This window comes from Onychostruthus taczanowskii, unplaced genomic scaffold (assembly GCF_017590055.1).
Source record: "Onychostruthus taczanowskii isolate IOZ18803 unplaced genomic scaffold, ASM1759005v1 scaffold143, whole genome shotgun sequence".
Lineage (NCBI taxonomy): Eukaryota > Metazoa > Chordata > Aves > Passeriformes > Passeridae > Onychostruthus > Onychostruthus taczanowskii.
Genome location: NW_024498608.1, coordinates 24,887 through 41,328, shown reverse-complemented (window position 1 = coordinate 41,328; position 16,442 = coordinate 24,887). Strand labels below are relative to the sequence as shown.

The 16,442-nt window shown below is 37.3% G+C and overlaps 1 protein-coding gene across 1 annotated transcript in view; it reads left to right on the top strand.

The window, feature by feature from the left end:
* The window catches only part of ADGRV1 (adhesion G protein-coupled receptor V1), a gene marked incomplete at its 3' end in the record, with an annotated part of 121,696 nt that overhangs the window by 91,684 nt on the left and 13,570 nt on the right, over nucleotides 1–16,442 (top strand). The window contains exons 70-77 of the mRNA XM_041398295.1: nucleotides 13–162; nucleotides 1,014–1,487; nucleotides 2,242–2,385; nucleotides 3,610–3,781; nucleotides 4,161–4,296; nucleotides 5,906–6,753; nucleotides 10,995–11,112; nucleotides 11,997–12,168. Of these exons, the coding sequence (XP_041254229.1) occupies nucleotides 13–162; nucleotides 1,014–1,487; nucleotides 2,242–2,385; nucleotides 3,610–3,781; nucleotides 4,161–4,296; nucleotides 5,906–6,753; nucleotides 10,995–11,112; nucleotides 11,997–12,168 (2,214 nt within the window). The remainder of the gene's footprint in view (nucleotides 1–12; nucleotides 163–1,013; nucleotides 1,488–2,241; nucleotides 2,386–3,609; nucleotides 3,782–4,160; nucleotides 4,297–5,905; nucleotides 6,754–10,994; nucleotides 11,113–11,996; nucleotides 12,169–16,442) is intronic.

Genomic DNA, 16,442 nt, shown 5'->3' with positions numbered 1-16,442 from the left:
GCCATTTTACAGATAGAGAAGTTTGGTGATCCACATGGAATTGTACAGTTTGCTCTTGAATCATTAACTGAGAGTAACTATGCAGAACCCTCAGGAGATGAAGGGCCACAAAATATTACACTGTTTGTCAAACGAATTCAAGGCGTTCTGGGGAACATAACGGTATTCTCACTCTTTTCCTAATAGACAATGTAATCTGAAATTATCCTTGGTGTTGACGTATGGAAAAATATCTTATTCTATGCCTTTCAATTGCTTCCTTCTCAAATTATTTATGTTTTTTTAATGTTGCCTTTTAGACTGAACTTAGGAAGAGCTTAGCCCTAGTACTTGTAGTTTGGACAGTAAAATTCAGTCTTCCCTGGTCAAGGGAAATAAAAGAAAAGCAATACTGCTGTGCTGCTCTCACTTTCTCTCCCAGTTTGCTTTTGATGGGAGAACGAAGAGACAATACTTTCATAGTGAGTTGTCTTTGACATCATCACATTTTACTTTTTTAGACAAAATCAGACTTCCTCAGACTTTTCTGAACCATCAATGTAAAAACATTGGTTTTTACCTGAAGTTGTTTAGAAGTCAGCATTTTAACAGGAACTCATTTAATTTAAAATAAATTGATCAATTAATAGAAACATCTGCTGTGTTTAATGAGAGTTCATTCCTTTATTATGTGAGAAATACTGAAAACAGAAAAAACAGCAAGGGTGTTTTGGTGAGAAAAGAGATACTTTTTGGAAAATGTTCATATATTCAGCATAGTTTTACATAAATCTTCTGAAACTAAACAAAGGAAATATTTATATTTTTAACACTGTTAATTAAATAACACACTCTTTGGAAAGATAGTCTGTATGATAGGATATTCTTCCTGTGCATACCCAAAACAATTGTTATTTTACCCATTTAAAAGCAGTTCCATATTCTGTCTATAATGAATCCTGAATTTGCAAGTTTCTGATTTTGGAGGTAATTTTTCTTTCTTTTATGTTTTGCATTTTCTATACTAATTTCAGGTTTACTGGGAAATACGTAGTGAATCTGACATCACAGGTGACTTTCTTGAGACAGAGGGATTTGTTATCATTGCTGACCAGCAGAGTACAGCTGAAATAATTATCTACCTGTTACCTGATGATGTTCCAGAACTGGATGAAAGCTATGAGGTACAGCTGATTTCAGTGGAAGGTGGAGCAGATTTAGACCATGAGAGAGGAATTTCAAAGATCACAGTGTTTGCAAATGATGATCCTTATGGAGTGTTTGCCCTGTACTCTGATCAGCAGTCAGTATTGGTAGAAAAAACCCTGGATCGATATGTTCAGATTAATGTGACTCGGCATGCTGGGGCATTTGGAGAAGTGATGGTTGAGTACCGTGTCATATCCCTTCACGACGAAGCACTAATTGAACCCAAGAATGAGGTGGGATTCCTCATAATAAAGGATGGTGCCAGCTTTGGAGTAAAAAGAGTGCCAATAAGCAACCAGGTGTGTATTACTCTTTTAGTTCCTATGTTATCTGTTGTTTCCATTTGTTTCATCACAATACAAATAAGATAAAAAACTTTCACTAATATCAACTGTGAAGAAGCAGAAAAAGAGAGTTTCGGTGTTACAAATTTCCTCTTTATGGAATAGAACTGGATTTGAAAATAAAATTTTCTGATAGTAATTGCAAAATCACTATTATGCATCTGTTCAAATATTTTATGTTTTTTTACATTGTTGTTTTGTGTTACTGTGAATTCAATATCTTATTATTATATGAATGCAAATAGTTTCTTAAGATTCTTTGGATTGTAAATAGTGATCTCTCATTTGTGACCAATGAAGAAGAAGATAAATGTACCTGCAGTCTTCTGTGTTTCCTTTTTTTTGTGATTATTATCACAGTCTTACATCCACTGTTACATACTCTTACAACCATCTTAAATATTTTTAATCATAAGGATTAAAGTCAAACCAAGGCCCAGTGTGTCAGATGCAGCTTTTTAAAATGGCAATAGTTGCTTTACAAATTCATATTCCAGCAAACTGCTGGCAGATAGCTTTCACAATATTGATGGCTTAACTGTAGTTCTTTGAGAAACATAATCAACTAAACACTTGTCTTGAAAATGCTGCTTTGTATGTAAGCAAACAGGAATCTGCAGGTTGTTTTGACAATTATTTGCACTGTTGGATAATACCTTTTTAGTGGAATTAAATTTCTATCTTTTTAATTAAATTCTCTCTCTCAAAGGCATTTATTTTACTAGGCTTGAATTTTACTGTGGAACTTACTAATGTAAGCCTGGTTAGGGGAAGTGCCAAGGATGTGCCTAAAATATTAGGAATAGCAAAGTCTGCTGTGCTGCTTATTCCTGAGGAAGCTGCCAATTCACAGGTCAGTAGCCTGGTTGCGATGTTGTGTTCCTACCACAGAAGAGCGGTACACTTCGCTGCAGAAGACACCTGTTATAAGAACTCAGTGAAGTTTCTTTGTAATTAATATGATGGAAGAGATCATTCCTGTTACTACTTGCACTGTATGTTACTCATTCCTCTGATAAAAATTCTTATAGAAGCATTTTAATACAATTGGAAAAGGCCTCTTTATATATAAAATGTAAGTAGTGTAAATATTTACATGAAAGGGGAGTTCTAAGATTTAAAGGAAAATAAGTAAATCTGGACAATGTTTCTATAAGTACGGCAACCCCAAAGCAGAAAATAGCATGAATTCAATATTATGTGCAAAAAGAGATGGAGTATATGTTGGGTGTTAGTACAGATGTCAATAAATTTGGTAATCATTGAGTGATACATTTTCCCTTTGTCTATTTTGTATGAGAGTGAGAAAAGATAATTTTCCTACTGTGCTACCATTCCTTTTTTTTTATGTCAGGCAAAGACATGAGGTTTTAAAGGTCATGAGGTCTTAAAGTTTATTGAAGTTTATATTTAATGATTTTAATTATCTTTAAGCATTGTTGTAATTTTTAATTTACAATGAAACTTAAGTCAAATAGTCTTTCTGAATACACTGTTTACAGAAAGACTGTTGTATACCATATACTACCATATATCCATTTATCATTGGTTTTAGAATATGCAAATTATCTTCACTCCTATTTGCTGCTCAGAGAAAAAGTAAAGTAGATCACAGTAGCAAAAATAATTTTGTGTACAGTGTCATGCGTTAACAACTTACTTTTCACTGGATACATAATTAATAACTTATTTTAGACCTAATTATATGTATGTATCTATATATCTATATATGTAGAGAGAGTAGTACAGTTATTGCCTGAGAGCACTGAGGGCAGGCTTGATTTATTTTTCTTCTAAACAAGAGACACAGATGGTATTCACTGTTTTCAGTACTGAAATGTCACTCATACTTGTTCCTTTTCCCTGCAATCTAATTGCCAGAAATCTAAAATTATTAAAGAGCTCATATGAACTCTTTCAAGAGAGCATATTTATATGTCCATAGATACATGCACATATATTTATCTAAATGCATGCATCCTTATTGTAAGATGCCCATTTTACAAGAGGTACTACACTTTCATGTGTGTTATTGTCCATTTTTATTCCATTTTCTGATAAAAAAATGTTTCCACAGGTTGGCTTTGAATCTGTGATATTGCGGCTTACAAACATTGTAGCAGGGACAGGCCATTCTGTCATAACCAGGAAAGGAGTTTATGGCTCTGTAATAGTTAGCTGGATTTCAGGATGCCCACCAGACCTAGTCACTGACTCTGTTAAACTAGGCAATATTACTCCTCCATTTGGTGAGTAATTGCTGCAACAAGTTATGTACAGCTACAAGGACAACAGCTATGGCTGTTGCCTAAGTGATGATACCACCTTTTAGTTATTTGTACCTCGGCATGTTTCCATTATTAATGAAGAGTCATTAGAATGAAATCGTATGATCCAATTTTTATCTGTAAGGGACATATTTACTTTATGAGAAAAAAAACCCTTTTCTTCATAGACACAACGCTACGCCCCTGAAGGACAATTTTCTAGAGGAAAGACCCTTATTATGAAGATTTCTTCACCTCAGTGGAGTGGAATTGTGACTAAAGTTCCTATGTCAATGTATTTCCAGGTAAAAATAGAATTCCTGTTTAGTGATTTTGACTGTTTCAATCATTCTCCTTTCAGGTACGGTTGTATTTTCCTTTGGGGAGGAAAGTAAAGTGATTTCATTTCAGGCTACTCCAAACCTAAATAAATCTGAGACATTTGCCATCACTCTAACAGCAGTGCACAGCAATGTGTCTGGTGGGGCTCGCCTGAGGTAAAGATATTATTTATACTTTCGAGTTGCAGTGGTGCTGTAAGAATTATGACATGTATAGGGGCATATACCTCATACAAATCCCTATTACATTGTAGGTAGCTAGCAAATTGGAGTTCCTTTTATGATAATTTCTGTGTCTTGTCTCACATGGAAACAAATGTCAGTACTGCAGATCTGATCTGTCTGAAAGTGAGGGTTTTCTTCAATTCCACTCTGTTTCCTGGCATTGGGATCTGAGGTACCTAGAATGTGTCTAGAATGATGGAGACAGTTAGGAAAGACAGGCTGAAGAACCAAGATCAACAATTTTAACCAGGAATCTGAAGAATAAAATAAACTGTCAATTTTCAGTGTCCCTAAATATCTATATTTAGAAGATCTTAGATGACAACCATTATTTCAAAAAATCAAATGAAATAAAAAATGCTCTAAAAATTACTAATTTATATTAAACCTCCTTTTTATTCTGAAAAATAAAAGCATTACATTCAATGTAGTTTTTTGTCTTACTTAAATTGTTCTCTGTTCTTCAAACTATTTTCACTCTTCCTTATTGAAGATGAAAATGTATTAAAAATGGGCATAGAGTGACACTGTAGGGAGAAGGATATTGGCTTCACCCTGTTTAAATTGAAGTGGCAAATCTGAAGGAAGTTAGAAGTGAATCAGATGCCTAGATTCCTCAAACTGACCCTTTCTCCTAGGTTTGTCCATCCTATGGACTTGGGTCCTTAAGCACATATTTACTGTGTAAGTCAAATACCGTGAATGTATGAGAATAACCTTTCCCAGAAAATTTAAGATTGCATCCCAAAAGACGTAAAGCTCACAATTACTTGAAGGTTTTTTGGCTTCCTAGGTAGAAGAGTCTCATCTGTTAGCCAAATCTGCTCACTATAATTGTGCCATTGGTAGCCTCTGGCATTGAATAATGGTTAAGTTCTGGAGAGAAGGGGATGACACAAAACTTAGCAGAGTCAGTCTAATAATTTTGTAATATATTCTTTTGTAATAAGAAGGGAATATATTTAGTATGAACAAAGTAAAGCTTAAATTGATATTGATAACACAACTCAGATCTGAAAAAAAAAAGTATTTTGGGTAATATTGTAAATTCAAAGCCTTGTTGTGTACTTTAAAATAACTTCCTGACCTTCTCTATCTTCCTGGCTAAAACTGTAGATCTGCTAGCATCTACTTCACAGCTTTCCCTTGGTGCAGGAGGTTTGTTCACTGTTTAAAACTGGTATTACTTGTAGTGGCTATATTATATTCCTGTATTATGTCCAGAGTAGGAAGATCTATTTTCCTTTACCTCTCCATTTTGTCAGGAAGACCATATTTTATGTATCATTTGCTCAGTATCCTGTCCTGACAGGATGCATTAAGCCTGTGGAGGGCTGCTCAAACGTTACAAAAGCATTTTTTAGGGAGCCTCTTTATGTCTTGCTTTGTATGATTTCTATTTTTTCCCTCTACTGTTACCATTTTTTTAATCCACATTCCTACAGCCATCATTGCTTGCTCACTGAAAATTATTATGCTTGATTGTTCATCTTTTTCTTATTTGTATTTCTCTCTCAATGTGATATTGTTTCTGTTTCAGATCAGGATTTACAATAGCTAAAATTGAGCCAATGGGGATCTTCCAGTTTGATCTTAACTCAAGATCAGTTTCAGTTGAAGAAGATATCCAGGTAGTCAGACTACATGTCCAAAGATTGTTTGGTTTTCAAAGTAATCGCACTAAGCTGACATTTCAGACCATTCCAGGAAGTGCCAAACCACTAGAAGACTTTATACCCATCTACAATGGAGAGCTTATGTTTTTACATTTTCAGACAAATGCAGTGATAGAAATATCAATAATTGATGACACTGTGTCTGAAATACAAGAATTTTTTTTTGTAAATTTGACTTCTGTGGAAATTCTGGATGTTCAACCAGCAAACCTTGACTGGAGTCCCCGTTTGAATCCAACTTTCAGTCTTGCAACAGTTAATATCCTGGCTAATGATATTCATCATGGAATACTAAGTTTGGGGCCAGAGTTTATTTATGTTGAAGAAGATACAAATAACAATACCTCCAACACAGCAGTGCTTCAGATCAGAAGGACCAAGGGATTTACTGGTGATATTAAAATTACTGTTAAAACCTTTGGGGGAGCGAGTGCACAAAGAGGAGTAGATTTGTATCCTTTTGGAGAAGTTTATGGAAAATCAAACTTCACATGGGCAATGGAAGGAGAAGATTTTGAAGAACAGACAATCTCTTTGACTTTGCTGGATGGAGAATTTGAAAGCCAGGTGTCCATAAAAATTTTTGATGATGATGAGCCTGAAGGACAGGAATCATTTTATGTTTTCCTCTCAAATCCTGAATATGGAGCTCAGATTGTAGAAGGAAAGGATGAATATGGATTTGCTGCTTTTGCAATAGTAATTATTGCAGGTAATAGTTTTTCCTCCAGGAAATGAGTAAATATATTTGAATTAAATAACAGCAAATAACTATATGTTCTCATAGCAATTTTAATGTAAAATTGGAATTCTGTATGACAATAAGCAGGGTATTTTATTTCCAAATCTAGTGCTTTCCAGATGAGAGTAAGCATCTAATGCACAAAGCACTGAGCACCTCTTAGCAGTGTAACTCAAAATGCTTCTATAGGTGCTGCTTATCTCTGTTCTTGTCCTTTATGAAGAGAGAACGCTGAGTGAAACATATGTGTGGTGAGTCAGAGACAGAGATGACCACACACCCGATGTTCATGTGGCAACAGAGAGCATTTAATGATGGCTCAACTCCTCTTTATAAAGTGGGTTTGACTGGATAGCTCATTAGTCTGATCTTTTAACATGGTCCAGCTCCCGAACAAGTGAGATGTCTGCAACTTAGGATGGAACGTAATTGGCCGAGGTTCCTGTCTGTCAACCCAGAGGCCAGTTTATGGAACCAGCTGGGTTTCTTATTTATATCTGAATTAATTGCCCAGTACAAGCCAGCTTGTACTGTGATGTACTGTGACGACTGAGCATAACTGGTTTCATTAAAGATGGAGTATCATTGCAGGCTCATTTGGTTTTTTGCCATTTTCCTTGTTCCAACACTTCCTCATGGGATGTGAGATTCCCATCTCAGTAGATCCATGGCTTCCAAATTCAAAGAATAAGTGGGATACCTTATGTTACAGACCGGTGACTATGAGAAGTCAGCTTATGGTGTGAAAATGAAAGTGTCCAAGAGGAACCTGTTATAGAACTTCTGGGCATCCATTGTTTGTTCACAGTATTGTGCAAATGATTTCTCACAGTACTCTAGTGCTGCATTCAGACTAAAATATTTTCTATAACTGTAAATACTGACCACTACTTGACAGTTTATGGCACAAAAAGATCACTGCCTTTTTTTGCTTGGTTTGTTTCTAAAGACCACATGATTTGTATTTTGCCACTTCAGGTACTATTGGAATTTACCAATATTACTGAACTGGACTGCTTTGGTCTGTCTGGCCTCAGCTGCTGAACCAAACAGCGGCACCTGTGGTGTTTTCTCCACAGAGACGCTTCTCAGTCCCTGTGGTCACAGCTGAGCACGTGGGGACAAGTCCGGGCATGTCCCGAGCTCCAGTGCTTACGGGCTGGAGCTTGCTGTTGAGGGGGTCACTTCTCAGGCCTTCCTGAGCTAGAGAAACCTTTAAGGTGAGGTGAAGAAAGGAGTGGGTCCTGATGGAGAGTTGTTAATCCAGATTTTTTTATTCTGGGCTGCATGGCCTCTGAATCCTGCAACAACTCCCAACAGAACTCCCAACCACGTGTTGTCCTTGCCCTTTTACCTGGGGAGAGGGGCAGGGGAGGGAACACAGGGAGCACCAACCAGGTATGAGGGGATGGGGTCTCAGATGAGAGGGAGACCTGGGTGGGCCAGTGGCTCCCCAGGAGTTGGAGAGCATCCTTTGAACCTGCCAATCACTCGGCGCTCCCCTTGGAATTTCTGGGTTGATAGACAATGCCCAGCAGGGGTCAAGGGTGGGGAAAGGAGAGGTGATTGAAACCCCACCTGGGGAAGGAGTCTTCAGGGGAGGGGCTAGCGAAACTGAGGCACACCACGACAACACACCGCAACAAGGTACTTTGCTTTCTCAGGATCCAGAATATTTTAAGCTTCTTTTACTTTTACCTGTTTTTTTTTTTTTTTTTTCTTTTTCCTAACTTATCTATGAAACATGATTTTGAAAAAGAAAATGTCATGGGACATTTGAATACAGGAAGACATAGTTCCTACTAACACCATAAGATTACCTAAAAGAGGAGAGACATAAAAATTTACTGAACCCATTATTTAAATAATGCATTATGGCAGCAGTGCTTGTTGGGAAACAGTGATTATAAGTTGAAATGAGATTTCATTTGAGCCTGGACATTTTTTTCTATTGTGTACAGAAAGCCAGTGGCACAGGTTGCCTGGAGAGGTTGCATGGTCTCTCTCCATCTCTGGAATTTTTTCAAGTCTCAAACCTCTGAGACATCTGGTCTGGTTTCACAAATAATTAAACTTTGAGAAGGGTGTTGGACTAGAGACTTAAAGGGCCCTTTTAACCTGAATTATATTGGCATTCTGTTAGATATATTTCACATACTTCGTATTTTTAATTTAAGTCCTTCTCTTTTACAATGGATGGAGTTTGTACAAAGTTTCTGTTTTCATTCTTTGCTACTACAGTTCATACCTGCAGTGTAGTCATCCTCTGATTCTGGGAATGGAGGACAGGAATTAGCATACTCAGTCAACAAGGAAGAGTTTTTCATTCAGTCACTGTCCTACTATGAGAAAGTCATGTCAGAACTCGCAATTTCCCCTCTTTTAAATATCCTGTCAGGCTTACCAACAGTATATACACCAATCTATTCTGCAAAATAGATAAAGTTTTAGAAAGAAGTTGGGCACTGGAACAAATTTTAGGTTAACTGAGTTTAGTCTAACTAAGTCTAGACTAACTAAGTTAGTCTAACTAACTTTCTAATCAAGAAAGTAAGGTCCAGCGTTACTGGGAGTTTTGTGTATTTAGATAATCTTAAGAAATCATTGTGGGTATTGAGAACGAGGATTAAACTGTGCTGCTGAATCAGTGTAGGAAGCAACCAAGATCATGTAGAACACCAGATCATACGAAACACGTTCTCTTCATGTGCACTATATGTAGAATTTACCATGGAAGTAACCGGTTCCCTGGGTATGCATGTTGACTGTCACGTTGCTCCACCCATGCCTGCGAGGACAGGCAATGATTGCAACAGGTCAGCAGGGAAGAAAAGTGGGTGACAGGTCTTAGGTGGAAAATCCGAGGGTCCTTTATTCTTCTGCCTCAGTAACAGGAGTGATCCCAAATATGGCCAGACACTTAAGATCTCAAATGAGGGGCGATCCCTATTTATATACATGAGCATGGAACATTCTAGCAACATAATAACTAATAATAACCGGCAGTGTAACCCATATTAGCATGGTAAATCTCATGATCCTGTTGGAACAAACTTTAACTCTCCCTAACTTGAACAATGTCCCTGAACTTAGGGTGTTGCTTTCCATGGCCTCGGGCTGATCCTGGCTGTGGCTGGCTCGCCGGCCAGCCCAGGCCAGTGGACCCCCACAATTAACTGCAAAAGTATGTGTATAGACACATGTTGTAATTGGAGCTTGTATTGAATACTACAGAAGTGTATTAATATGCTCTAGGGTTATACCTACAGTACAAAGTTCCATAAAGTTGGAACATGAGACAACACAGTAAGGAGAAGGGTTAAATATTTGTGCATGCACATAAGCAAACACACAGTTTCTGTTCATCTCATTGTATATATTGACTTCTAGTAAGTACTGGGGTGGAAGTAGATTGCCTTTTCAATTCTAGAGTAAAGCCATCACTACCTGCCAGGAGAAATCCTTTAGAAGCAAGATTTGATTGAGCACTGTAAAGACGTTAGTTTCCCCTCATTAACACTGGGAATTTTTATCTTCTACTGCTGTTTTTTTGAAGTTACTTGCATTCCCCTAAGAAAAATGTGGTGTTTTGCAGCTCACTAGTTCGACATATAGAATGAAGATGCAAGAGAAAAGCTGCTGTGATAATCTAAGAAAATTGATGGGTTCAACCACATCATGGATAGGACGAATAAGAAATCTTAAGTTACAACACTGGAAGTCTATCACATTACGTACTTTGTATGTTGAGGCCCATTTCTGTTCAAACAGAATGTTTTAAGATGTATGATAAACATAGCTGGAGTGCGTATCTCATAAGGGCATTATAAGCAAGGCTTTTGAGATTGTTCTGGAGATTTCTGTAACAGTCTCTTGAAGTCAAGGGACACAGAATTCAGTCAGTTTGTTGAATGCTGCTGAAAATACAAGCTTACATGCAGAATTGGTGCCAGGACTCATAAGGAATTTGCTTCCAAAATTAGTTGTTATTATTCTAGTGATTAAAATAAAATTAAACATTTTAAATTTGAAAATCTAATGTAAATTAAGAATAGAAATATTAAGAGAATTGAGGTGTCCTGAAATAGTACTTTACAACATGCCTTTGATACTGGCTGTTTGATGTTTTAGCAGTTGTGCATATTAAAAGTATAATTTACTCTCAGCTTAACTTTCTGGCTTTTTACTTTCATGGACTATTTCTTACACAGGAAGCGATCTCCAGAATGGCATTTTGGGATTCATTCCAGAAGTACAAAGTGGCCTGATACTTGATGAAGACTCAGAAAACAGAGAGGTGTTGCTGACTGTTGCACGGCAACCAAACAGGTGCAGGCTATAGTGGATTCCAGTGCTCTTCCCACACTCTGTAATATGTTGTCTTGAATCACAGGAGCTACTGTTAGTGGAAGAGGTTTTCATCACAGAGTTTTGTAATAAATGTTTCCTTTCAGCTCCTTTAATAGCTTCACAGGTTTTGGCAATGGGGCATTTAAGTTGTGAATATAGTTAGGTCTGTCACTTTATTGATATAAAGCAGAAACAGGAAAAAACTCAAATGTTTACCATTTTATAATGTAAGTTGGCAAGTGTGAAGGTTTTGCTTAAGGTAAAGTATTTGCACTGCTAAAGGTGTAACTCCAATTCTCGCCTCTCTGTACAATGTAAATACCTATGAATACTACAAGGAGAAATTAAGAAGTTATGTAAGTGTCAGTATGCTTACGTCTTTACTTTTTTCCTAATTAGCACATTTATATATATATATATATATATATATATATATTACATTTATGTGTACTTTAAATAAATATGCACAAGTATGATAAGTTCTTTATACTTACAGGAAAGACCAAGTCTACCTGGCTTTCCAGGCCAATGGTTACTATAGTATTAATGAAAATACTTGGGCACATCCCTGCTTTCCAAGTGTCTCTTATTCAGATAATTGCATGTTATCTGAAACAAAAATTAAGAAAAATCTGGGTTCCCATAATTGCTTTATTTTCTTCTTCTGTTACTTTTTTTACAATGTTAATAGATATTAGAGGCAGAAATTTAAATAAAAAGAGCTATTTTTTTCATTGTAAAGCAGCTGATTTCATAATGATATGTTTTGAATAATAACAAAATGTACGTTATGTCTGTGGTTTGTTTCCTAAATCTGTTGTGCTCTCCTTCAGTACATGCGTACTCTTCTCTTTTGCTTATAGGGCTTTTGAAGATGTGACAATCTTCTGGCGTGTGACCTTTAATAAAACAGCTGTTGTCCTTCTGAAGGATGGTGTGAACTTGGAGAATGAACTTGTATCTGTGCTGGGAGCCACGACCTGTGTGGCAGGTCAAACAATGTGCAACATCTCTATTGAAATAAAACCTGATCATGTGAGTAATTATTGCTCTTTATGTACAGCATTGAATTGCAATTTGTTAAAATGAAAATACTCCTCTTAGCCAGATGTACTAATATTTATGAAGATAGTGACTTGATATCTGACTTCTCTGGGACATGTTTATTTATAGTCTTCTACTGACTCCATTGTGACTGGTAGAAATTTGGGAAGGAGGTAAGTATTTAGTTCAAAGAGTAAATTACAGATCTTAGGTCTTTATATAACAGTAAGGAAAAAGAATGGAGTTTTTTCAATGAAATGTTTGATCCTATGCTCTCATCCTTTACACAGTAAAATATCCATCTACCAAAGCATTTTTAAGGTGGTTGATGGAAAACATTCTGTAAATAATAGCTCATTGCATTAAAAAAACCTTCGAGTCTAACTTTTGTGTAATTTTATATTCCTAAATCTAGCACAGTCATCTCTGAAAACTCATAAAAACTGCCTAAAAATCTCTGAGTGTCTAAAAATCTGTCTCTGTTCATATCTGCCTTGTGAGTAGTGAAGTTCAATTTAGGAGCCATCATCCACTAAATTGCATTTGTCTAAGTCTAACAACCTTGTGAGACTCAGCTGGCACTCTAATATACAGACATGATTGTATTAACACAAAACACAGTATTCAGTCATTTTTATTGAAAAGAAAAGGAAAAAAATATTTTAGTGTGAATACCTAGGGGTTAGAGTAAGCCCTTAAGAAAGGAAAGATTAATGTTTGCCATTATTTTAAAGTTGGAGAGTTTCAAATTTTTCTAAGAAATTATCCCAGCACCCCGATGTAAGTGCCGTAACAAGGGACTCCAGGCAGCTCTTCCAAATGCAGTTTATTACATCCAATACGTTACAGCAGTCCAGGGTCGTGGGTGACAGAGCCTGTGCCTACAGCTGTCAGCTCCAGCTGCAGACAAACCTGAACACCCTTTAGTTTTGTTACAATTGTATACTTTAATATACATTATATATTTATATATAAAAATATATACTTTATATACATTAAATACTTTGCTAAGCATCTTAATGCAGAAGAACCAATCTATACCTTAATTTTTGCCTATAGCCTAACATAACTACTATAATTACCATATTCATGTTACTATTCTCCAATCACTAAAAGTTAGTACATTACAGTTTAAGCGAGAAATTGTTTTTTAGTTTTCTTGCAGTGGAAAATTCTGAGACCTTTTTTCTACTTGCAACATTTGCTGACTTGTTTGCCTGTGCTATCTTTCTGCTTGGTAAAAACACCCTCTTGTTTGAGGTGGGTTTATCCTTTGCTCTAAGCTATAAAACCCCCTTCTAACTAACATACCCTTTGCCTTCTTAATTATCCAGTAAGACTGGTTCAGCATTTCTTTTCTTCTGTATCAAAACTTGCTTTCATTTCCATTCCTTCTTCAGATTCTACATTCAAATATCTTTCTGCCAAGCATACATATCTCTGAGACTTTCCTGTCTCTTCCCAAGTGTCTGAGACTTTCTTGTCTCTTCCCAAACTTTCATCCTTCCCAGCACCCAGGCGGGTGGCAAAGCTGAGGTCTGGGCAGTGGAAAATCACTAGATGGGAAGATTTCCATGTTTTTATCTGACTCAGTTCTAGAAAATATTGCAACATGCTATATATGGGAAACAGGGATTTCCTATTTAGGAAATGGTATGCATTCTCTTAGTTCACTAAGACAGCCATTTTCTTTCTCCATCTTCAGATTGTTATCTTTACATCACAGAGCCAGTGAATAGGTGTATAGGGCACAGGCTGCCCTGCTGAGTAAACTGAGATTATGAATCCCTTTATACCAAAGAAGTGGTATCAGTATTTAATGACAGCAGTGCACAAGCTCCAGAGACATGCAGTTGTGCCACATAAAGCCTGTGCCATTCCAGCAAGTGCTAGTGAAAGTCTAAAGCTCCCCATTCATTCCAGTTTTAATTGTACCTGTCATTAGTAAAGAACATTTAATTTAGAGAACCACTTAACTATTTAACTGAAAACACATACTATTTATTGCTCCATATATTTCCTAATTCTTCTTAAAGTTTTTATTTCATAAGTTAGCTTGTAAGTTAGTAGTAAATGTATTAAAAATTATAAATTTACAAATACATTAACTGTGTACTTTACATTATTGTAGGATACATTCTAGCTTTCATAAGTTTTACTTCCTCAGCAGTACTAAATTTATTAGCTAAAAATCCCAGATTTAAAGTAAGATTTCAAAAAATTCAGGGTTGAAACACAAAGCTTTTTTGTGTAGTGGGTTGGCCCTGGCGGGATGCCAGGCACCCACCAAATCCTCTCTGTCACTCCCCTCTGCAGCTGGGCAGGGGAGAGAAAATATAACAATGTGTTCATGAGTGTTGTAAGTTAAGAAGAACGAGGCCCCTTGGCCCCAGGGGGTAAATTTAGGGGGGACTGGTGTCCCAAAGCTGAGAGACTGCTGCTTTTTTGTAACTGGGTGGGGCATCCTTAAATGGAGAACCCTAAAAGCAGTTCTGGTCCAGGTGGAGTGGTGAGAGCACTGGACATGGAGGGAAGAAGTCACGAGGGCAAATGTTCTCTGGGCAGTGCCACGAGCGACATGGAAACACAAGAGGTTTCAATTGTTTCCGGGAGAAAGTATATTTTCATGGGGGCGCTGGCATTGTGCCAGCCTCAAACCATGACAATGAGTTGAGACAAGGACCAGGAGAGATCACTCACCAAACACCATCATAGGCAAAACAGGCTCAAATTAGAGATATTAAATGAATTTTTTGCTAACAAAACAGAGCAGGATAATCAGAAGTAAACTGAGACCTGAAAACACCTTCCGCCCTACCGTCCCTCCTTCCAGCTCTACCTTTTCCCCTCCAGCAGCAAATGGAATTGGGAAATGGGGATTATACTCATTTCATCACATGTTGTTCCTGCTGTTGCTCAGAAAGAGGAGTCTTTCCCCTGCTCCACCACGGGGTTGCTCCAATGGGAGGCTTCTTCAACGTGAGTCCATACCACAGGCAGCAGTTCTCCATAAGCTGCTGCAGCATGGTCATCTTTCCATTGGGTTCAGTCTTGCAAGGGCAGGCTGCTCCAGTGTGGATCCCCCACACACCTATTAGTCCTACCAGGAAGCCTGCTCAAGTGTGGGCTCCTTTCTCCATGGGTCTGCAGGTCCCTGCCAGGAACCTGCTCAAGTGTGGGCCACCCATGAGGTCATAACTTCCCCTCAGGCATTCCTGTGCTCCAGTATGGGGCTCCACCATGGGCTGCAGATGGACCTATGCATTGCTCATGTATGTCCATGGGCTGCAGGAGCACAGCTGCTTTACCATGGACTACAGAGAAATCCTACCTGAAGCACTTTCTCCCCCTCCTTCTCCACAGACCTTAGTGTCTGCAGAGTTGTTCCTCTTATGTGTTTCATGTGTGTCACCCTGCTTTACTCTGGCCGCAATTACATCTGCATAAGGACAGGTTTCTTATTTCTTAAATATGTTGTCATAGGGTTATTTCGATGGGCCAGTGACAGGCCCATCTTGGAGCTGTCTGGCATTGGCTCTGCCAGACAGAATCTCTTGCAGCTGGGGAGAACTTCTGGTAAATTCTCACAGAAGCCACCCCTGTAGTTCCACCACTACCAAAACCTGGCTATACAAATTCAATTTAAAAAACAGTAAAAAAACCCCAAACCAACTTCAGTGATTGCCATTTGTTCATAATACTATTTTCCTGTAAAAAAATACTTTTTAAAAATCTTTTTTTTTTCAAGTTTGCTACTTGACAAGTGCATGTAGTAGGTACAAGTAACACCTTTCCAATTATTTTTGGAATTTTAGAATGGAATTTTTGGAATTTTAAAATTTGGATGTCTATTTTTAAATGTTACATTTGTGTTGTAGGTAAAATAAAAGATGAGGCAGAATGTCATATTGTAAATTTAACACTGCTACCTTATTTTCAATAAAGAAACAAGGTTCCACAGCCTGTATTTTCAGAGTGAAGTATTTCTCTATATGTGACACATCACAAAAGTCTATCAAATAGTGTTGTCTAAGCTCTGAGATTTTAAATAAATTCAGTTAAGTGTGCAAATCTACTGAGTTTTTAATTTCTTGTAAAAACATGCATGGACATACTAGTGTCTAAATGCTTAAGTTGCATGTAAAATGTTTTTCAGACCTTTGAGTCCAGTACTTGAATACAGGAGAGTTATTATGCAAATTATTTGCATTTTCAAAATTGCGCACTTACTTCTGTGCAGTATTTCCAAAAGTGAGTAGGTAGGT